Source organism: Leucoraja erinacea, unplaced genomic scaffold (genome assembly GCF_028641065.1).
Source record: "Leucoraja erinacea ecotype New England unplaced genomic scaffold, Leri_hhj_1 Leri_485S, whole genome shotgun sequence".
NCBI classification, from domain to species: Eukaryota; Metazoa; Chordata; class Chondrichthyes; order Rajiformes; family Rajidae; genus Leucoraja; species Leucoraja erinaceus.
The window spans coordinates 23,790-48,406 of record NW_026576386.1 but is presented as its reverse complement, the minus strand read 5'-3'; the positions used below and the strand labels follow the sequence as shown (position 1 = coordinate 48,406).

General features: G+C 50.6%; 1 protein-coding gene across 1 annotated transcript; it reads right to left on the bottom strand.

Moving 5' to 3' along the window:
* Positions 1–2,510: 2,510 nt before the first annotated feature.
* Positions 2,511–16,520, bottom strand: LOC129693932 (isocitrate dehydrogenase [NAD] subunit beta, mitochondrial-like). The gene is given in 12 exon segments (XM_055630664.1): positions 2,511–2,877; positions 3,589–3,649; positions 4,257–4,351; positions 5,273–5,332; positions 5,334–5,420; positions 5,635–5,737; positions 8,110–8,243; positions 9,085–9,217; positions 9,557–9,617; positions 12,616–12,736; positions 13,379–13,486; positions 16,394–16,520. Coding segments are annotated over 12 exon segments (1,083 nt in total). The 5' UTR covers positions 16,436–16,520; the 3' UTR covers positions 2,511–2,799.
* Between the last annotated feature and the right edge of the window lie 8,097 nt (positions 16,521–24,617).

Genomic DNA, 24,617 nt, shown 5'->3' with positions numbered 1-24,617 from the left:
AAAAGAGGCACAATATTTGCCACCCTCCAGTCTTCCGGCACCTCTCCTGTATTTAAGGACCTCATAAATTTCACCCAGGGCTCCCGCAATTTCCTCTCTAGTTTCCTGCAATGTCCTTGGATATATCTGATCAGGCCCTGGAGATTTGACTACCTTCATACAAGACAGTACCTTCAGTACTTCCTCGACGGTAACCCTGACTGCTCTCAAGACACTTCCAGTGACTGCTCCAATTTCCTCTGTTCTACTATCTTTCTCCTCGGTAAATACAGCAGAGAAATACTCATTGAGGACCTTGCCCATCTCCTGTGGCCCGCAACACCCATACTAGCGCAACAGACAGCCCCCACCCCCTGGCGTGCAGTATTGGAATTGGTGGAGAGGTGGAAAATTGCATTGGTGACCAGCCCTCCCGTGTGATGCTGGGACCCAACGGGTCCCACTTAGTCTAGTATATTTATACAATGGTATATGGACACACTGACATGTTCTGTATTCATGCCTACTATGTTCTGTTGTGCTGAAGCAAAGTAAGAATTTCATTGTCCTATCTGGGACACATGACAATAAACTTTCGTGAATCTTGAATCTACCCTTTTCCTCATGTATTTATAAAATCTTTTGTGATTGTCAGTTATGCTACCCGCCATCTATCTCCTGGCCCCTTTTTTCCCTTCTGATTTCCTGTTTTTACTTTATGCCTTAGTTCCTGAAACTCCTCCAGGGATGCACTAACGTCTCAATTTCCCTCGTCAGCCAAGCTTCCTTCCGTTTGCCTGCTTTGCCCTTCACTCTAACGGGGACGTACACATCCTGAGCTCTCTTCAGTACACTTTTAAAAACATTCCATTTCAGTACACTTTTAAGAACATTCCATAGAAACATAGAAATTAGGTGCAGGAGTAGGCCATTCGGCCCTTCGAGCCTGCACCGCCATTCAATATGATCATGGCTGATCATCCAACTCAGTATCCCGTACCTGCCTTCTCTCCATACCCCCTGATGCCCTTAGCCACAAGGGCCACATCTAACTCCCTCTTAAATATAGCCAATGAAGTGGCCTCAACTACCCTCTGTGGCAGAGAGTTCCAGAGATTCACCCACTCTCTGCGTGAAAAAAGTTCTTCTCATCTCGGTTTTAAAGGATTTCCCCTTTATCCTTAAGCTGTGACCCCTTGTCCTGGACTTCCCTAACATCGGGAAGAATCTTCCTGCATCTAGCCTGTCCAACCCTTTAAGAATTTTGTAAGTTTCTATAAGATCCCCTCTCAATCTTCTAAATTCTAGAGAGTATAAACCATGTTCCTTTCCCCTCAAATAACCTGCTCCAGTCAACTTGAGCGAGACCTTCTCTCGTACCCTCAAAGTTGGCCTTACCCCAGTTGAGCATTTTAACATGTGGACCTCTCCGTCCCGATCCTTAACTATCTTAAACCTAATCGAACTGTGATCACTGGTCCCAAAAGGCTCCACCACACACACTTCATTAGCCATGATTGAATGGTGGAATAGACTTGATTATTAAGTGGTCTACTCCTGCACCTAATGTCTGTATCGATTACGGGCTGAATGGCCTAATTCTACTAATGTCCTTATAATCACAGACTTGTCCCACTCCAGTCATTCCATCTTCTCACCTCTCCCGTCCAGCAGAAGGTACAGAAGCTTGAAAGCGCGCACCACCAGACTCAGGAACAGCTTCTTCCCGTCTGCTATCACCCATTCACTAGAGGGCTTGGCTTAAAGTAAGGTAGTTTAGTTTAGAGATACAGTGCGGAAACGGGCCCACTCTGTCCGCGCAGACCAGCGATCCCCACACATTAACACTCTCCTATACACACTCGGGACAGTTTTTACATTTACCAAGCCAATTAACCTACATACCTGCATGTCTTTGGAGTGTGGGAGGAAACCGAAGATCTCGAAAACCCATGCAGGTCACGGGGAGAAGGTAGAAACTCCGTAGTCAGGATGGAGCCCAGGTCCCCAGCGCTGCATTCGCTGTAAGTCAGCAACTGTACCGCTGCGCCACAGTAAGAGGGCAACTTTGTTTGGTTTATTCATGTGTACAGTGGAAGCTGTTGCTGTTCAGTGTAATTGAGAGATAGTGTGGAAACAGGCCCTTTGGCCCACCTAGTCTGTGCCAACCAGCGATCCCGCACATTAACACGACCCTACACACACTAGGGACAATTTACATTTATACCAAGCCAATTAACCTACAAACCTGTACGACTTTGGAGTGTGGGAGGAAACCGAAGATCCGAAGAGAAAACCCGTGCAGGTCACGGGGAGAACGTACAAACTCCGTACAGACAGCACCCGTAGTCGGGATGGAACCTGTGTCTCCGGATGGGAAACCGGGAAATGGATGAGAAAGTGGGATAGCAGGACGAGTGTGGATAGGTGATTGTGGACTGATGGGCCAGTTTCTGTGCTGCATCAATCAAGAACCTGTCTACTCCACCTCACAGCCCTGGCTACAAAGCCAACAGACCGACACAAAGCAGTTCGCTGCCACCTCCAGTCTTTATTCACATTAGACAGGGTTACAACACAGACAAGAGCACTACGACTGGTCCGGCGGGGCCACAACTACAGACACAAGGCTGTTACTTGCTGGAATCTGGAGTAACCCAGCGCACCAGGCAGCTTCAGGAGAACATGGACAGGTGACGTTTCGGGTTGGGACAACTTCTTGAGGTTGGAGGGAGGAGAGAGAGGAGGGGAGGGGAGGGGAGGGGGGGGGGGGGGGGGGGGGGGGGGAGTGTGCGGTGGGGAGCGGGACTCCCCCGGTGCTCAGCTCTCGAGGTTGGTGATCACAGCCGCTGTAAACTCGGCCGAGGTGGAGTATCCGCCCATGTCGTATGTCCGTACCTATGGAGAGAATCAACGTGTGAAGGAAGGAACTGCAGGTGCTAGTTTAAACTACAAATAGACAGTGTGCTGGAGAAACTCAGCGGCTCAGGCAGCATCTGTGGAGAACATGGATAGGTGACGTTTCACACAGTGCTGGAGTAACTCAGCGGGTCAGGTGAACATGGATAGGTGACGTTTTGGGTTGGGACCTTCTGATGGATTATCGTGGGGGCAAAAACTAGAAGCAAACCCCCCCCCCCCCCCCCCCCCCGCCCCTGGACCATTCAGGGTGGGCCACAGATGAGCTGGGGCAAGGAAGTTCCCCGATCGGTTGATTGTGAGCCCAAGAGAGATACACGGTGGTGAACTGTGGGGCAGGTTAATGACCTTCATTGGAAGAAGGGGTGCAGGGGGTGGGGTCGGCAAGAGGCGAGGGGGGGGAGAGGGAAGTGTTGCCTTAGCTGGGCTTTGGGAACAGCTCTGCCCCAGATCGCAGGAAATTGTAGTCATAGCCCAATCCTGTGTAGTAGATACGCGTGTCCCTCCCAATGCCCCGCCCCCCCCACACCCCACCCAACCTCCCACCCTCCCCTCCCCACCGGCCCCTGATCCCTGATTCCACCATTCGACTCCTCTCTCCACCCACCTTCCACCAGCCCCCGCAACATTCCCCACCCCTTAACCCCCCCCCCCCCCCCCATCTTGACGTAGCCCCGTCCCCACACTCACCTTGCCCTGTCTGATGACTTTCCGGACGGCCTGGGCCACCATGTTGGAATGGTACTCCCAGGCTGCAACACAAACATGGTCACCGTCAGCCCCCCCCCCCACCACAAACACACCCCCCCTCACCCACCTCCCCCCCACCCACTCCGGGCGAGAAAGGGGTTGGGGATGCATGACCCTCCCGCTCCAGCAAGAGGGGAGACGGGGTGGGGGCTGAGACCCACGGTGGAGGGGACACACACGGGGTGGAGGGAAGAGGGGGGGGGGGGGAAGGAGGAGTGGAGGAGAGAGACTAGGGGGTGGGGCAGGGGTCACTTGATGTGAGGGGAGTCGGGGTGAGGGGGGGTCAGGGGTGTGGAGGGGTCAGTGCGAAGGGGGTCAGCGTGAAGGGTGTCGGGGTGAGAGGGGGTCGGGGTGGGGGGGGTCAGGTGCAAAGGGGAGGTCAGGATGTGGAGGGGTCAGCGTGAAGGGTGTCAGGGAGGGTCGGGGCGAGGGGGAGGTTGGGGTCAGGGGGTCGGGGTGAGGGGAGGTTGGGTGAGTGGGTTCAGGGGTGAGGGGTCAGGGTAGTGGGGTTCAGGGTGAGGGGGGATCAGGGTGAGGGGGTCAGAGTGCGGGGAGGTCAGAGTGAGGGGGGGTCAGGTTGAGGAGGTCAGGGTGAGGGTGGAACTCACTTGATGTGGCGCAGCATGTTGGCGGCACTCAGCAGCATGGCGGTGGGGTTGGCGATGTTACGACCCATGGCCTGGGAGAAGGGGTGGCGGGCTCCCTGGAACACACAGGGTCACACACAGGGTCACACACACAGGGTCACACACCCCCTCACAGCCCACATACACCAGCCTCTCCCCGTCCCTCACCAGGCACATGATCAGCCACCCACAGCACCCCCTCCCCCAGCCACACCCCAGCTCCAGCCCCCCCATCCCCCTGCAATGGTGCGAGCAGAACCACCCTCTAATTTGGGAAAGGGTGCAGGAGCGATTCACCAGGATTGTGGGCTTGAGTTACAAGGAGACGTCTTGACAGATATACGGATGGGTAAGTGTTGAGAAGGATGTGAGGGAATCTTATAGACACGTGTAAAATTCTTTTAGGATTGGACACACTAGATGCAGGAGAAAAGTACCCGATGTTGGGCGTCCAGAACCAGGGGTCACAGTTTAAGAATAATGGACAGGCCATTTAGGACTGAAATGAGGAAAAACCTCTTCACCCAGAGAGTTGTGAATCTGTGGAATTCTCTGCCACAGAAGGCAGTGGAGGCCAATTCACTGTATGTTTTCAAGAGAGAGTTAGATTTAGCTCAAGGAATCAAGGGGTATGTATAAAAAGCAGGAACGGAGTACAGATTTTGGATGATGAGCCATGATCACATTGAAGGCCAACTCCTGCACCTATTTTCTATTTTAAGAAGGATATGGACCAAACGTCGGCAGGTGGGACTAGTGTAGCTGGGACATGTTGGTGGGTGTGGGCAAGTTGGGCTGGAGGGCCTGTTTCCACACTGTATCACTCTATGACTCTATATGCTTAGGTGTGGCAAACTCAACTGGGCTGCAGGTAAAAATAGAATTTCACTGAGCTTGCACATGTGACAGAAAATGTACCATTGAACCACTCCTGGGCTCTGTGACCCCCCCCCCCCCCTCCCCTCCCCCCCCCCCCCCCCTCCCTGCCCCCTCCGTACCGTTTCGTAGACCGCGTACTCGGAACTGAAGCTCTCTCCGGGCACCACGCCGGCCCCCCCCCACCAGCCCCGCCGCCAGGTTGTCTATGATGTTCCCGTACAGGTTCGGCATCACCAGCACATCAAACTGGTGGGGGTTAGACACCAGCTGTGGGGAAGACAGAGACAGGGGAGAGAGGGTCAGAGAGATGGAGAGGAGAGAGGGTCAGAGGGGGAGAGGGTCATGGGGGGGGGGGGGTCAGACACCAGCTGTGGGGGTGTGATCAGTGCGAGGGGGGGAAGGGGAGATGAAGGGTGTGTGCAGAGGGGTGGAGTAACGGTGGGGGGGAGGGTGCAGGGGTGTGTGATTGGGGGGGGGATACCTGCATGCAGCAGTTGTCGATGATGATGGAGTCGTGGATGATGTGTGGGTACAGGTCGGCCATCTCACGGCAACACTGCAGGAACAGCCCATCACCCAACTTCCTGTAGCACGGGGAGAGAGGGGGAGGGGGAGGGCAGAGAGAGAGGGGGGGGGCAGTGGGTGGGGAGGGGAGAGAGGGGGGGAGGATAGAGAGATGGGAGGGCAGAGGGTGGGGAGGGGAGAGGGTGGGGGGGGGAGAGAGAGGGAAGGGGAGGGGAGAGAGAGGGGAGGGGAGCGTTGGGGAGAGGTGGGGAGCGAGCGGAAGGGGGGGACATTGTTAAAAACATACCATTTGGCTGATGTTCCTTTCCCCTCAAACAACCCGCTCCAATCAACTTGAGCGAGACCTTCTCACATACCCTCAAAGTTGGCCTTACCCCAATTTAGCATTTTAACACGTGGGCCCACTCTGTCCCTATCCATGACTAACGTAAACCTAATCGCACAGTGCTCACTGGTCCCAAAAGACTCCTCCACAAACACTTCCATTCACTCCCCTGAACACCTTTGAGAAATTGCACCCAATCTAATCCTTTCACACTATGAATTTCCCAATCAATATTGGGAAAGTTAATATCCCCGACTATAACAAGCTTATTTGACTTGCAGATGTCTGCATATTTGTTCGTCTAATTCCCGTTGACTATTTGGGGTCTGTAGTACACCCCCAACATGGTGATCATCCCTGTCCTGTCCCACACAAGAGGTTAGTGGGCAAGGTTAGAGCACATGGTATTGGGGGTAGGGCATTGACATGGATAGAAAACTGGTTGGCAGACAGGAAGCAAAGTGTAGGAATTAACGGGTCCTTTTCAGAATGGCAGGCAGTGACTAGTGGGGGGCCGCAAGGCTCGGTGCTGGGACCCCAGTTATTTACAATATATATTAACAATTTTAACGAGGGAATTAAATGTAACATCTCCAAGTTTGCGGATGACAGAAAGCTGGGTGACAATGTGAGCAGCGAGGAGGATTTTATGAGGCTGCAGGGTGACTTGGATACGTTGGGCGAGTGGGCAGATGCATGGCAGATGCAGTTTAATGTGGATAAATGTGAGGTTATCCACTGATGGCAAAAACAGGAAGGCAGATTATTAGCTAAATGGTGTTAAGTTGGGAAAAGGGGAAGTACAGCAGGATCTGGGTGGCCTTGTTCATCAGTCAATGAAAGTAAGCATGCAGGTACAGCAGGCAGTGAAGAAAGCTAATGGCATGTTGGCCTTCATAACAAGAAGGGTTGAGTATAGGAGCTAAGAGGTTCTTCTGCAGTTGTACAGGGCCCTAGTGAGACCACACTTGGAGTATTGTGTGCCGTTTTGGTTTCCAAATTTGAGGAAGGTCATTCTTGCTATTGGGCAAGTGCAAAGTAGGTTCACAAGGTTAATTCCAGGGATGGCGGGACTGTCATATGTTGATAGAATGGAGCGGCTGGGCTTGTATCCGCTGGAATTTAGAAGGATGAGAGGGACTCTTATTGAAACATATAAGATTAATAAGGGTTTGGACATGCTAGAGGCAGGAAACATGTTCCCGATGTTGAGGGAGTCCAGAACCAGGGGCCACGGTATAAGAATAAGGGGTAAGCCATTTAAAAACTGAGATTAGGAAACACATTTTCACCCTGATAGTTGTGAATTTGTGGAATTCTCTGCCAAAGAAGGCAATGGAGGCCAATTCACTGGATGTTTTCAAGCGAGTGTTAGATTTAGCTCCTACTATGGGGAGCAGGCAGGAACGAGGTACTGATTGTGGATGATCAGCGATGATCACATTGAATGGTGGTGCTGGCTGGAAGGGCCGAATGGCCTACTCCTGCACCTATTTTTCTGTGTTTCTATGTTCTTAGGCTCCACCCAAAAAGAGAGCTGGGAGAGTGTTTGGGGAAGTGAGTGGGAATGGGGGGGGTTTGAGGGGCATAGTGGGGGTGTACAGTGGTCCTCACGTGTTAGCCTTGTGTACAACAGGGAGCTTGCGAGGGGGCGGTGGAGTAAGGGGGGCTTGTAGACAATGGACAATAAACAATAGGTGCAGCAGTAGGTCATTCAAGCCAACACCGCCATTCAATGTGATCATGGCTGATCATCCTCAATCAGTACCCCATTCCTGCCTTCTCCCCATATCCCCAGACTCCGCTATCTTTAAGAGCCCTATCTAGCTCTCTCTTGAAAGCATCCAGAAAACCTGCCTCCACCGCCCTCGGAGGCAGAGAATTCCAGACTCACAACTCTCTGTGAGAAAAAGTGTTTCCTCGTCTCCGTTCTAGATGGCTTACCCCTTGTTCTTAAACAGTGTGGCCCCCAACATCGGAAACATGTTACCTGCCTCTAGCGTGTCCAAACCCTTAATAATCCTATATGTTTCAATGACATACCCTCTCATCCTTCTAAATTCCAGAGTTTTAGCGTAGTGGGAGGTCACGGGAGGGGGTGCTCACATGATGTTGGCCTTGTGCACGGCGGTGACCTTGCGGCGCCCGTTCTTGGTGGCAAAGTCGAAGGCAAACTTGGCGATTCGGCGCGACTTCTCCCTGGTGATGATCTTCATGCATTCCACCACGCCCTGCACACTCTGAGAGAGGGGCAGGGGGAGAGAAGGAGGGGCGCGGGGAGAGGGAGGGAGGGAGAGAGAGGGTGGGAAGGGTGAGGGGAGACAGGGGTGGAGAGAAAGAGGGAGGGGGAAAGAGAGGGAGGGAGAGAGAGAAGGGGCGGGAGAGAGAGACAAACCAATGAAGCAATGGGTGTATTCCAGAGCTGCCAGAGGAGGTAGTTGAGGCTGGGATTATCCCATTGTTTAAGAAACAGTTGGACAGGTACATGGATAGGACAGGTTTGGAGGAATATGGACCAAGCGCAGGCAGGTGGGACTAGTGTAGCTGGGACATTGTTGGCCGGTTTGGGCAAGTTGGGCTGAAGGGCCTGTTTCCACACTGTATCACTCCACCTTGATGACCAGGTCCAGGTTGTTGCTTCGGGTGGAATGGGGTTTCGGGGAGCGGGGATAGGGTGCTGGTATAGGGGGGGGGGGTGTTCGGGGTGGGGGGTGCAGTTGTTCGGGGTGGGAGTGAGTGAGGGGGGTCAGGCTCAGGGCGGGTGGGGGTAGGGATGTTCGGGGCAGGGTGGTAGGGGGGGGCAGGGGGCTCGTGTTTGGGGAGGGGGGGTGTTTTTGAGGTGGGGTTTGGTGTTCGGTGTTTGGGTTGGGGAGGGGAGGGGGTGTTTGGGCTTGTGTGGGGTCGGTGTTTGGGGTGGGATTTGGGTTGGGGGTCGGTCGGTGTTTGGGTTGGGGAGGAGGGGGTGTTTGGGCTTGTGGGGGGGATCGGTGTTTGGGGTGGGATTTGTGTTGTTTAGGGTTGGGGGGTCGGTGTTCGGTGTTTGCGGTGGGGAGGAGGGGGTGTTTGGGGTTGTGGGGTTACCTCGTGCTCCAGTGAGCTGTACTCCCCCTCAGTCTGCTCGCGGATGACGACCAGGTCCAGGTTGACGTGCCGGGTGGGGTAGCCGGGCAGACTCTGTACATGCACCACATTGGCAAACAGGTCCAGCATCTTCCTGCGGGTAGTGATGTCAGGGGGGGGCATCATCGACAACCCCATCAACCCCCCCCCCCCCCCCCCCAACCCAGCGACTAGACCCAGCACCCATTACCCCCCTCCCCCTCATCCCCATTGGGGGGGGGGGGGGGGGCAGCACTGATTACCCCCCACACCCCTCCCCGGTCCTCCTCGCAACTTCCTCCCCACCCTGCCCCAATCTCTCCTCCGCACCCCCCCACCTTGGGTCCCTCCCCTTCGTATCACCCCCACCCCGAGGTGCCCTCCTGCCCCACCCTCCCTCCCTGGGTCTCCACCCCCCCCCCCCCCCCCCCCCCCCCCCACCCACCCACCCTACCGTAGCTTCATCTCGAAGGAGGCGAACTCTCCCTTGTACTCCATCGGGGTGTGCATCTTGCCTGCAACACACGGGAGTGGGGGGGTCAGTCTTTGGGGGAAGGGGGTAACATAGGGGGTGGATCGACTGAGAGGGTATCGGTCATGGGGGAGGGGGGGGTTGAGTAACTGACACAACATGCTGGAGTAACTCAACGGGACAGGCAGGAATGGGTGACGTTTCGGGACGAGACCCTTCTTGATCAGTTCGGGTGTCGGGGGTTATTAGAGGGGATCAGAAGTTTGGAAATGATGAAGATGTGTAGTTTGTCGTGTGTTCACCCCTAGAGTTCACACACTGGGAACACACAATGGGAAAGATGGCCAACATATAATGTCTGAAGAAGAGTCTCGACCCGAAACGTCGCCTATTCCTTCGCTCCATAGATACTGCCTCACCCGCTGAGTTTCTCCAGCATTTTTGTCTACCTTAGAATGTTACAAGTGATTTATACGCGTGGAAATGTGTTTATAGTTTTCACAGCACAGTTGAATTAAAATAGCTCAAACTAATACATTACACTAAAAACAGGCTTCCTTATCTATTGAGGGTGGGATAGTCCTTTGCAGTTCTGTCTAGGTTCTTATCTGTTGCAATCTTCAGCTTACAGCTGCTCTTTGTTACTGTATTTAGCAGGCAAGTCTCCCAAAGGTAAACAAATTAACAAGTAGACTCCATCAATTCTCCCTACAGGGACATTTAAGGCATCGTTGCCTGGCGTATAAGGTCACCGAAAAATTTGCGGCGTGATGCGGCGGTAACGCGGCTGATGTCGTACGACGCACGGTGTTTTTTCAAGTGTCACAACATTTTTTTTGTCGCCGCTGGATTTTGAAATGTTCAAAATCTTTTGGCGACACTGATATGATGCCGGCAGTCGCCGAAAAAATTGGCAAGTGGGACAGGCCCTTGACATCTATGGTATCTATTTGTTAAATATATGGGAGAGAGAGTTTCAAAACAACAAGAAACATACGGGTAAAGATAACTCTGGGGAAAGACAAAGATGAAAGGTTACAAAGACATTGATCAACGATGATTTATTTCAGCTCCACTAACCATTGTGTCACGAGGATATAAAAATGCTGTATCAGAATCAGAATCACACTTTATTAGCCAAGTATGTTTTGCAACAAACGAGGAATTTCATTTGCCATATAGTCATACAAATAAAAAGCAACAGAACACCCAAAACACATTTTAACATGAACATCCACCACCGTGACTCCTACACATTCCTCATTGTGATGGAAGGCGAAATAAAGTTCAAGTCTCTTCCCTTTGTTCTACCGCGGCCAGGGGGCCTCGAGCCCTCCATTGACGGGACGATCTTGACTCCTGTAGCCGGCGGCGTCCGGGCCGTCCGCGACGATCCAAACGTGCGTTGGGCTGGTCGAACCTTCCGCGACGTTGGAGCTCTCGACATCCACGGCCTCTGCCGAGACTGCGAGTTCTTGATGGTAAATCCGCAGGCCGCGGTTAGAGCGATCCCAGGCAAAGGATCAGCTCCGATGTTAAGTCCGCGCCCCGTGGTGGGGCTCACGACAGTCCGAGGAGGCCTCCAGCTCCATCGATGGCAGACCGCAGAGTGCCCGGAGAATGAGATCCAAAAATTAATCACATCTCCGGCAAGGTAAGAACCTGAAAAAACGTTTCCCCCGATCCCCTCCCCCTCCCCCTCCCCCCATATAAGACAAACTGGAGAACATTAAAACAAAGGTAGACAAAAATGCTGGAGAAACTCAGCGGGTGAGGCAGCATCTATGGAGCGAAGGAAATAGGCAACGTTTCGAGTCGAAACCCTTCTTCAGACTGATGTGAGGGTGCGGGAGGTGGGGGGCGGGAGGAAGAAAGAAAGGAAAAGGGGGAGCCAGAGAGCCGAGGGAGAGCTGAGAAGGGGAGGAGAAAGTAAGGACTACCTGATATTAGAGAAGTCAATATTCATACCACTCGGGTGCAAATTGCCCAAGCAAAATATGAGGTGCTGCAACTCCAAGTGAGGTGGTCCTCACTCTGGCCATGGAAGAGGCCCAGGACAGATAGGTCGGATTCGGAATGTGAGGGGGAGTTGAAGTGCTGAGCCACCGGGAGATCAGGCTGGTTATTGCGAACTGAGCGGAGGTGTTCAGTGATCTCCCGGAAATATAACGAGCAGCATCTCATATTTTGCTTGTGCAGTTTGCACCCCAGCGGTATGAACATTGACTTCTCTTTCAGGTGGTTCCTTCTTAAACATTAAAACAAACTTTTAACAAATGCTAAAAATGAAAAAAAAGTTGAAAAAATGAACAGACCACCGGTGGAGCTGCCATCATACGGCGCCCCTGGTGGTGTAGGTACTATGAATTGCTGAAACAGTTTGGGTTCACTCAGTGTTTCCAGACGCGCATTGATAAGGCCTTCAAAAAATCAACTTGTTTGATAATGTGTAGGAAGGAACAACAGATGCTGGTTCACATTGAAGATAGACACAAAACGCTGGAGTAACTCAGCGGGTCGGCATCTTTGGAGAGAAGGAATAGGTGACGTTTCGGGTCAAGATCTCAAGAAGGGTCTTCACCCGAAATGGCACCTATTTCTTCTCTCCAGAGATGCTGCCTGACCCGCTGAGTTACTCCAGCACTCTGTGAAACGTCACCTATCCATGTTCCCCACAGATGCTGCCTGACCCGCTGAGTTACTCCAGCATTTTGTGTCTACCTTTTCTTTTAATTGTCTGTGCCTATCTGAATAAAGCAGACGCAGGGTACAGGGCAAGCACAGAACCCCCTCCTACAATAGACAATAGGTGCAGGAGTAGGCCATTCGGCCCTTCGAGCCAGCACCGCCATTCAATGTGATCATGGCTGATCATCCCCCATCAGTACCCTGTTCCTGCCCTCTCCCCATACCCCCTGATTCCGCTATCTTTAAGAGCTCGATCTAACTCTCTTGAAAAGGGGGAGGGGGCAATGGTGGGAGCGAGAAGCGGGGATGGGGTGATGGGACAGTGACCCTGCGGCCGATCCCTGACCTCTGACCTTTGATGGCGACGCGGGTATCCTTCACGGAGGAGAGCAACTGCTGCAGCTTCTGATCGGAGGCCATGTTCTGCACCTCACTCACGTGGTGTTCCTCAAACACCACCGGCACCTCCGCAGCCTGTGGGGGGAGGGGAAGAGTCAGCAACACACACGCACACACACACCCACACAACCCCTCACCCACCCCCGTCCCCACCTCCACCCACCCCCCTCCTCAACTCCGCAGCTGGGGGGAAGAGTCAGCAACGCACACCTCACACCACCCACCACCCACCCACCCCCCCTCACACCCCTCACACCCCACACCACCCCCCCTCCCCACCCACCCCCCCCCCCCACCTCTGAAGCTTGGGGGGGGGGGGGGGGAGAGTCAGCACCGCACACACCCCACATTGCTCCCTCACCCCCACCCCCCACCCCCACCCCACCACCTGGGGGAAGTGTCAGCACCACACACACCTCACCTCCCCCCCCCCCCCCCCCACACACACACAAACCCGTCTCTCCTGCCTGGGGAGAGAGGTCAACACCCCACATCCCACCCTGTCCCCTCAACCCCAGTTCCACACACCCTCCTCTGCTCCCCCTCCCCGCCCAACCCCTCCACCCAGGCCCCCCCGCCTACCCCAGCTCTACCCACAGGTCCGACACCAGCTCATCAACTGCCCCTCACACAGACACTAACCCCACCCAGCCAGAATGGCCCCCCACCCCCGCGCAGAGCCCCCGCACTGGGACACCAACAACCCCCCCCCATTACCTGGAAGACCTCCTTGACGGCGTGCATCAGCTCCGGACCCACCCCGTCCCCCGGGATCATGGTGACCCGGTAGCGCCCGTCTGTGTTGCGCATGGCCGGCACGCTCAGCTGAGGTGGGCAGCAGGGGGATAGAACGGGGTGGAGGGGGGGGAATACACAATTAGTACACAGCGCAGCAACAAGCAGATCTGGTCATCCCATTACAGCAGGGATGAGGACGCAGTACAGCACAGGAACAGGCCCTTCGGCCCACAATGTCGTTAAACTGCTCTGCCTGCACGTGATCCATATCCCTCCGTATCCATGTCCGTGCCAATAGCCTCTTCAACCACTATCGTATCCGCCTCCACTACCACCCCTGGCAGCACGTGTGAAAAAAAACCTGCCCCCAGCATGGGATCCAAGGGGAGATAGCTGAATGGATAGTAAATTGGCTCCATGGAAGGAAGCAGAGGGTGATAGTGGAAGGTTGCTTCTCAGACTGGAGGCCTGTGACTAGTGGTGTGCCTCAAGGTTTGGTGCTGGGACCGTTACTGTTTGTCATCTACATCAATGATTTGGATGAGAACATACAGGGCAAGATTAGCAAGTGAGTGGTTTTGCAGATAGTGAAGAGGGTTGTGAAAGTTTGCTGCAGAATCTGGATCGATTGGCCAGGTGGGCGGAGGAATGGTGGATGGAATTTAATACAGAGAAGTGTGAGGTGTTGCATTTTGGGATGTCAAACAAGGGCAGGACCTACACAGTGAATGGTAGAGCTCTGGGTAGTGTTGTGGAGCAGAGGGATCTAGGAGTACAGGTGCATGGTCCCTTGAAAATGGCATTACTGGTAGATAGGGTGGTCAAAAAGACTTTCAACACCATGGTACATTGGCCTTCATCAGCCAGAGTATTGAGTGTAGAAGTTGGGAGGTCAAGTTACAGTGGTACAAGACGTTGGTGAGGCCATATTTAGAGTATTGTGTTTAGTTGTGGGCACCAAGTTATTGGAAAGATGCAGTTAAGTAGGAAAGGGTGCGGAGAAGATTGATGTGGAAGTTGCCAGGACTTAAGGGTCTGAACTATAGAAAGAGGATGAGACTCTATTCCTTGGAGTGCAGGAGGATGAGGGGTGATCCATATGGGCCTGTGCCACTTCGGCGAAAAACTAGCTACTGGAACGGCGACGGTCAGAGTGGAAAAAAAACACACACACAAACACACCCACCTTCCTTCACAGCCTGGTATGCAGGTGGGGGACAGGGCAAGCGAGAGGAGCGCTGTCTGAGTAAAATTCACATGGTGCAAAGCCAAGGTGACACAGACACACACTGCGATCAGCAGGAAGGTTGGCGCTGTAATTAAGACGGCTAAAGCACAGTGTACGGTAAGTCCTTTAAAAGAGGGGGGGGGGGAGGGGAGGAGGAGAAGGAGAGAGGAGTGGTGACAACTTTTAAGAAGCTAGAGGTACACGGTTGTGAAACTCGACAGACATTAACAATACCAGTCGGTTATCCTTGGTTCTGAAAACTACTGCTTATGTTCCCTACGGCACGGGAATTCTCGCTACTCTCCATGGCGGCTTCATTCCAGTCGCCGCTAATTTTTCAACATGTTAAAAAATTTGTGGCATCCACAATGAGGCTGCGACTAGTTCCCAGAATGCGGCAACTCGTCACGACCATGAAGGCGACTCCCCGGCAACCACCCGTGAACATGTGGCAACCATGGCGACTGCATAGTCTCCTACAGTCGCCTAAGTGGGACAGGCCCATAAGGAATTCCTTTAAACAGAGGGTGGTGAATCTGTGGAACTCATTGCCACAGATGGCTGTGGAAGCAAAGTCAATTAGTATTTTTAAAGTGGAAATTGACAGGTTCTTGATGAGTGGGCATGTCATTGGTAGGAGGCAGAAAGCAGGAGAATGGTGTTGAGAGGGAAAGGTTCAGCCATGATTGAATGGCGGAGTATTCATTGGGCCAAATGACCTAATTGTGCTCCTGCCTTATGATCTTATGGTATGATTGGGTCATATTACCCAGCTTGGAAAAATCAAAGACTAGAAAACGTAACTTTAAGGTGAGAGGGGGAAAGTTTAAGGAGATGTGCGGCGCAAGTTTTATTTTTACACAGAGGGTGATGAATGTCTGGAACACGCTGCCGTGGGTGGTGGTGGAGGCAGATATGATAGTGGTGTTTAAGAGACATTTGGACAGGCGCATGGATATGCAGGGAATGGAGAGATATGGATCACGTGCATGCAGATACAAGTTTATCATGTTCAGCACAGACATTGTGGGCTGAAGGGCCTGTTCCTGTGTTGTACTGTTACATGTGTAGGAAGGAACTGCAGATGATGGTTTAAATCGAAGGTAGACACAAAATGCTGGAGTGACTCAGCGGGACAGGCAGCATCTCTGGAGAGAAGGAGTGGGCGATGTTTTAGGTCGAGACCCTTCTTCTGAAACGTCATCCATTCCTTCTCTCCAGAGATGCGCCTGTCCCGCTGAGTTACTCCGGCATTTTGTATCTATCTTCTGTAGTGTTGTATGTTGGATGTAGCCCAGTCCATCGCACAGATCACACTCCCCACCACTGACTCCATCTTCCAGAGGGCACGTCTTTGTGGGGTGTGGATGGAGGCCGAAGCACCCGGAGTAAACCCACACGATCACAGGGTGAACGTGCAAACTCCACACAGACAGTGAACCCGAATCTGAGGCAGAAACTCCACTGCTGCGCCGCCCACAGTGACAGCCAGAATCTGCCAGTACAGACATGCCCTTCGGGCCATCTGGGCCTTGCTGGCCCAAGGTCATCAACTCACTTCCACTCTCACACACACAGTGTCCCCACAACCGCCCGCCCCCCCTACATCTCCCAACCTCCTCACCCTCATCCTCACCCCCCTCACCCTCATCCTGATCCTGATCCTCACCCCCATCCTCACCCCTCATCCTCACCCCTCACCCCCTGCCGTCGTCACTCCATCCTCATCTTCCCCCCTCCCCTCCCCTCCCCTCCCTCTCTCTCACCCTCCGGGCCGCCCCGGCCGCCGCTCTCAGCGCCGCCGCCATCACGCTGCGGACCCACTTCCGTTGCCGGCGACTCTGTCACAGTGTTACACAGGGTCCGGGGCGGGACGAGGGGAGACTGTGTTACACAGAGTCCGGGGCGTCCGGTGGTGGAGAGACTGTGTTACACAGAGTACAGGGCTGTGGGGGGGGGGGGAGACAGTGTTATACAAGGTACACAAACATGCTGGAGAAACTCAGCGGGTGCAGCATCATCTATGGAGCGAAGGAAATAGGTAACGTTTCGGGCCGAAACCCTTCTTCAGACTTTCGGGTTTCGGGGGGGGGGGGGGGGGGGGGCGGGGGTAGACTGTGTTACACAGGGTCAGGGGCGGGGGGGAGACTGTGTTACACAGGGTCAGGGGCGGGTGGTCTGTTATTTTATTCCGTGTTCATTCACTACTGACTTGCGTTTTGCTTATTTTTCATTTTGAGTCGCATTTTAAAGAAGCAAAAAAACCCCACGGTTTTCATTGACATCGATTTCATTCAAAGATAAAACATACATGCACATTGGTTATTTTAAAGTTTGATTTTATTATAAAACAGAAAATTCATTTAAATCACATTTTTTCCATATTCATTGACTACTAACAATTTGTGTTTAGCTTATTTTAAAGTAAAAACGCTATTTTCATATAGAGTTGCGTTTGACTTACATTGTCTTTAGGTCATTTTAAAGTTTGATTTTCTAATATTAAAAAAAAATTCAGTCACATTTTGCCATTTTCATTAACTACTAACTGTCTTTAGATTATTTTAAAGAAAAAAAATAACTTTTCATTTACAGTTGCATTTAAAAACATTTTTCATTGATTTCATTCCACAGGAGAGACTCAATTTTTATCAAATTATTCTGTGTTAATTAACAACTGAGATTGTGGTTAGGCTATTTTTTTTAACATCATGCCAAGAAAGAATTGCAGGATGGTCAAGGAACGACACAAAGAGACGTCGAGAAGCAGTAGAGTGAATGTAAAAGTGAATTAGCTAGCAAAATGGAAATAATGACGGAGATTCAGTGTGTGGTGCTGGCGGACCAAGGAATCAAAGGCCGAATCTGGCACCACACACACACACACACACACACACCACACACACACACAGGCCCACACATACGCACACACACACAGGCCCACACATACGCACACACACACATACACACACACACACACACACACACACACACGAACACACACACACACACACACACAGGCACACACACACACACACACACATACACACACACATACACACACACACACACACACACATCCACACACACACACACACACACACACACACACACACACACCACACACACACACACCACCCATACACACACACACACACACACACACACACATATTTACACACACACACACACACACACACACACACACACAACCACACACACACACACACACACCACAGTTTTAATAATATATAGATAGATACACACATAAATAATCATATAAAGTGCAATAGGCTATTAAAATTCAGATTTTGTTTGAGTTGAGTTTAGAAGTCTGATGGCTGTGGGGAAGTAGCTATTCCTGAACCTGATGTTGCAGATTTCAGGCTCATGTACCTTCTTCCTGAAGGCAGCGGGGAGATGAGTGTGTGGCCAGGATGGTGTGGGTCCTTGATGATGCTGCCCGCCTTTTTGAGGCAGCGACTGTGGTAGATCCACTCGATGGTAGGGAGGTCAGAGCCGATGATGGACCAGGCAGTATTTACAACTTTTTGCAGTCTTTTCCGCTCCTGGGCGCTCAAGTTGCCGAACCAAGCCACGATACAACCGGTCAGCATGCTCTCTACTGTGCACCTGTAGAAGTTCAAGAGAGTCATCCTCGACATACTGACTCTCCGTATTCTTCTCAGGAAGTACAGGCGCTGATGAGCTTTCTTTATAATGGCATCAGTGTTCTGGGACCAGGACAGATCTTTGGAAATATACACGCCCAGTAATTTGAAGCTCTTGACTCTTTCCACCATTGATCCGGTGATATAAACATGACTGTGGGTACCCATCCTACCCCTTCCAAAGTCCACAATCAGTTCCTTGGTTTTGCCGGTGTTGAGAGCCAGGTTATTGTGCTGGCACCATTTTGTCAGTCGGTCAATCTCTCTTCTATTCTATGGCTCGTCCCCATCAGTGATACGTCCCACAACAGTGGTATCGTCGGCAAACTTGATGATGGAGTTCACACTATGACCGGCTACGCAGTCATGAGTATAGAGTGAGTACAGCAGGGGGCTGAGCACGCAGCCTTGAGGTGCTCCCGTACTGATTGTTCTCGAGTCTGACACATATCCACCAATACGACAAGACTGGTCTGTGAATGAGGTAGTCGAGGATGCAATTGCAGAGGGATGCACAGAGACCCAGTTCTGAGAACTTGGAGGGGATGATTGTATTAAACGCCGAGTTGTAGTCAATGAATAATGGCCTGACATATGAGTTTTTGTTGTCCAAGTGGTCCAGAGCGGAGTGGAGAGTCAGCGAGATCGCATTCATCGTTGATCTGTTGTGGCGGTAAGCGAACTACAGTGGGTCGAGGTTCTTGTTGAGGTAGGAGTTGATATGCACCAAAACCAACCTCTCAAAAGCACTTCATCACCACAGACGTTAGTGCCACTGGTCGATAGTCATTGAGGCACGTCACCTTGCTCTTCTTGGGCACCGGTATAATTGATGCCCTTTTAAAGCAGGTGGGAACCTCAGACCTCAGAAGTGAGAGGTTGAAAATGTCCGTAAAAACTCCAGCCAGTTGGTCCGCACAGGTTTTTAGAACACGACCGGGTAAACCATCAGGTCCAGGCACTTTCCGAGGGTTCACCCCCCTGATGGATTTTCTGACGTCGGCCTCTGTGACTGTGACCGAAATACCATAACGGCGAATGGGGGCTCGGGAAGGCACATCAGTGTTCTCCCTATCAAAGCGTGCGTAAAACGCATTGAGCTCGTCAGGGAGTGATGCTTCACTGACATTTGAGCTGCCTCCTCATTTCACCTTGTAGGAGGTAATGGCATTCAGGCCCCGCCACAGTTGCAGAACATCCATCTCATCCTCCAGCATTAAAACAAACTTTTAACAAACTAAAAAATAACAAAAAGAAAGAAAATACGAACAGACTGCCGGCAGGGCTGCCATCGCCCCGGCGCCCCCAGTTACACATGGACCAATAGCAAATGGCAAAGAAGGAAGGTTGGGAAGAGTGGAAGATTTCCCAGGTATTTTTGAAGCCTGTGTTCTGGGAAGAGTGTATACAGTTTCTCCAAGATGTGGTGACCTCTACTACTTGAGACTGCTTCTCCATCACGACAAAGGGCCAGTATCATTCGATTCATTGACGGCACATGATGGGGATATTCTTCCTTCCTTCAAAGGCATCTGCAGAGAAAATGGTTTGTTGGAAGCTGGCGTCCATTGGCAACAAGCAATGGAAGATGTTGAGATGACAAGACTCCCCAGTGCAATGAGGGATTTGTTTGTTGTTTTGCTGACAAATACTGACATCAACAATCCTTGACAATTATGGGATTGCTTCAAGGATTCAATGTCTGAGGATCACCTTGAAAGCGAGCGAAGAAGAAACAGTGATCAAAATATCACAATTGATGAGAGGCATCATGATCAGGCTCTGTTGTATATTCAGGACAAGCTTGAGAATTGCAATTATACACTGGAAAGCTTTTCCTTGCCTCGACTAAGAAATGAAAGGATGGACGTTGATGGTGAAAATGTTGATTTGAATAACAATAGATCAGAACAACAGCGATTTGTTGATGAGAAGGAGCCTCTGCTGAATGCTGAGCTGAGAGGAGTGTATGACCACGTGTGCAACTGCTTGCATAGAAACATAGTTAATGGGTGCAGGAGTAGGCCATTCAGCCCTTCGAGCCTGCACCGCCATTCAATATGATCATGGCTGATCATCCAACTCAGTATCCTGTACCTGCCTTCTCTCCATACCCCCTGATCCCCTTTAGCCATTCCACATAGCCACATCTAACCCCCTCTTAAATATAGCCAATGAACTGGCCTCAACTACCTTCTGTGGCAGTCTTGCAAAGGAATCTACCTTCAATGATTTTTACTGATTCACCAGGAGGAACAGGAAATACATTTCTCACAAATTTGATCATCTCCAAAGCTAGACGTCACGGTGATGTGGCTATTGCTGTAGCATCCTCTGGTATCACAGCTACATTAATGCCTGGTGGAAGAACTGCACATTCTCGATTCAAGATACCCATCCACGTGATGGAGAATTCAACGTGCAACATTGACAGCGACTTTAAAACGGGAGATTTCATCAGGAGAGTGAAGCTCATTGTTTAAGAAGAAACTGCAGATGCTGGAAAATCGAAGGTACACAAAAATGCTGGAGAAACTCAGCGGGTGCAGCAGCATCTATGGAGCGAAGGAAATAGGCAATGCCAAAACCTTTTGGGTCTGAAGAAGGGTTTTGGCCCGAAACATTGCCTATTTCCTTTGCTCCATAGATGCTGCTGCACCCGCTGAGCTTCTCCAGCAATTTTGTGTACCGAGTGAAGCTCATTGTTTGGAATGAGTGCCCAATGATTAGGAGGGAGTGCTTTGAAGTGGTGGACAGAACTCTTCAAGATGTATGCCACAAAAATGATCATTTTGGGAGGATTCTTACCATTAGTTGTGGCGATTTTCGACAACTCCTTCCTGTAGTGAAGATTTGAAATTATGTTGATGTTCAAAATTCCTGCATCAAGACATCCTACTTGTGGAGAACTTTCACCAAGTTTGAATTGAAGAGGAATATGCGATTGACCGAAGGGTGAATATTCTCAATCTTTGTTGAATGTTGGAGAAGACAAGATTGACAAGAATGAAGACAATGAAATTAACATTCCTGAAGACATGATTCTCTAAGCAAGAACACTGGAGGACTGCATTGATTAAAGTATATCTATCCAGCATTCGACCACCCTGCAACATTATTCTCCGTGAATTGTATCTTGGTTCTTCTCAACGATACGATGAGAAGAATCAATGATACATGTGTCAGACGCTTCTCTGGAACCATGAGGGAGTACTATTCTTTCAATAATGTCTCTGACGGAATGAATGCTACTCACTTCCCAATGGAATTCCTTGATTCAGTCAAGATCTGTGGATTACCACCACACAAATTGGAGTTGATAAAAGGACCTCCAATCATTTTAATGAGAAACTTGCAACCCCCAAAGCTATGCAATGGAACGAGGTTGATTGTAGAACTGCTACACAATAATCTCATCATTGCTAGAATCAACATAGGTGCCTTTGAAGAAGAGATTGTTCTCATACCTAGGAAGATGATCAATTTGAAAGAAGTCGAAAACATTCCCATTAGGCGGAGCCAATTCCCAATTCAGTCGAGTTTTGCGATGACAATTCGTAAAGCACAAGGACAAACATTGGAGAAGGTCTTGATACACCTCGAGAAACCGGTATTTCAACATGGCCAACTATATGTGGCTCTTAGCCGTGTAAAGCTGAAGGAACAAGGAAAATTATTCCTGAAAGATGGGACATCAACCAGAAAAGTTGTCATTAGACACGTGCTTCATTGAGTGATGACTCCTGCAGTAAGTGCTCACATTTTCTTAAAGTTAAAGAAAGAACGCAAAACTGAAGGCAACAAGAGACGCAAGAAGGAACCGAACGTCCAGAGTTTCCACACTTTTGATGATTGCTCCTCAGTTCAACAAGGGATGTTTAACACAGCAATCACATTTCTGCACACAAATGATTGAACATGATGCCTCTCAGAAAGAGCTGCAAGGACACATTAAATGACATGTAAAATCGTGCCAGTTGCATTGGCTTTTCGGATAGAAAGTTGTTGCCATGGCCAGCTCATTTCGCAAGCCTCTGATCTTTGACTCGGATATCGCTGAATGTTGGCGGATTTTCAAGCGTGATTTCAACCATTACATCTGATGCTGTCATTCAAAAGTTGTCGCGCCATTTCTCCGTGCATGGTGCCCCTGCACGCGTCCTGACAAATAACGACAGTCAGTTCACCAGCCAGTGTTTCAAAAACGTTGCTCAACTATAGGATATTCGCCATGTCACCAGCAGTCCTGAATTTCCTCAGTCAAACGGATTCTCAGAACGGGCTGTCCAGATCGCTAAACAATGAATGGAGCGCTTACACCTTGCCAAATCCAATGTCCACCTGGACCGGCTCAATTTAAGGATTATCCCCCATGACCCAATAATGGGGTCTCCTGCCCAATGCCTGTGTCTCAGCAGACTCGTGCTGCCCTGCCCGTACCCCAGCAGCTGCTACAGCCACAGGTCCGTTCACCTCCCGTTGTCCAGAAACAACTCCAGCTGAAACGTGATGCACAGAAACGATCTTTCGCCAAGTCCAGCAAACCACTTAAACCTCTCTCCAGTGAGCAAGTAATTCGCCTGCAGACCGACAAGGGCTATGGCCATCTGGGTCACATCCACAGCCCTGCAAATGAGCCATGCTCGTACCTGGTGAGCGCCGACAGAGGGATCTACGGATGCAACCGTCAACATCTCCTTCCTGTGAAGGAACCACGTCCTGCTGTCTCGTATGCTGATGCGACACGTCCAATCTACCCTTCTACTGTCGGACTGTCTCTTCCCTCACGCTCTGCTGCTGCAGACCAACCGTTGGCTATGCCCCCTCGCCCTCACCACCATGCTCGCCGCCCCAGCTTCACCGTGACCATCCCCCGGGCCACCGGTGCTCTCACCGCATATGTAACCGGTTATTTCGCCGGTGAAGGGAGGAGACGCGGATCTATATCGTATGTGCGCGGGATGGGTTTGTAGGATGCCCCTTAGAAATGGGAATTTTGTTTAAACCATCTGAACGTCCCTGTATGCGCTATTAGCATTTCGGGTACTGTATTGTTGTCATCACATAGTAACATGTTTATTCTTTTAGGTCACTTTTATTTAGATGTGCTTCATTTTTACTTCTACAAGGAAAGATGTAGAATAGTTACTTCACTTACTAATCAATGTAGTGCTTTATTATTAGAAACTCCGCCTACTACACTGTTCATATTATCCTAACCCAACTTGTGCTGGCAGTCCATGCTGCTATACAGTAGAAGCAACATGCTGTAGTGTGATATATGTGCTTTGCAATAAATACTATTGTACCATGTACGTGTGTATGACTGGGTCATTCAACAGTAATGGCAACGGAAAAGAAGACACTGGAAAAGTTAGAAATTGCCATTACAGTCGATATTCAGAACCTTTTTTACAGAATGGTTTACAGTAAATTTCTAGAGGCCATAGTTTTAAGGGGAGTGAAGGTAAGTTTAAAGTAGATGTGCAGGGCATGTTTTTTGACACAGAGTAGTGGTGAGTGGCTGGAATGTGCTGATACGATCGTGGCATTTAAGAACGTTTTTGATCTGCCTGTCACCAAGATGTGACCACCTCAATGTAACTTTTATTTATTATATCCTTCACCTTCAGTCTACGATATGCTTGCTTTCACAGGTCTGTGCATGGGTATAAGAATCAGGAAATCATAATGCAGCTTTATAGAACTTTGGTTAGGTCGCATTTGGAGTAATGCGTGCAGTTCTGGTCGCCTCATCACAGATAGAGGCTTTGGAAAGGGTGCAGAGGAGGTTTTCCAGAATGATGCTTGGATTGGAAGGTTTCAGCTACAAGGCGCAGCTACTCGCTGGTTGCTAGTCTTCCAACGATGTCTCAGTGAGTGCAAAAATACCATATACCCACATACTGATCAGAGCTAAGTTCATCTGCTTAACTGGTCAGAATCTTTACAACAAAATAGATGCAATTTGACCTTTTCATCCTACTATGTACAACATCATTCCCATGTCAGTTCTACCTAATGACTGACCTACTGTTTCTACACTTTACTGAAACTTACCCCCAATTACACATCTAGTCTAAGTCCCAATTCCCCCGACCAAATTAGTTTCAAACCTTCTCAACAATAGGAGTAAAACTGCCAGCAAGGATATTGGACCTTGCCCCATTCAGGTGCAACTGACCTGCTTGTATAGGCTGCACCCACTCCAGAAATGAGTATGTCCCAACATCCAAAGCCTTCCCTCCTACACCATGTATTTGGCCACACATTCTTCTGGCCTATCTTTGTATTCCTATACTCAGGAGCATGTGACAGT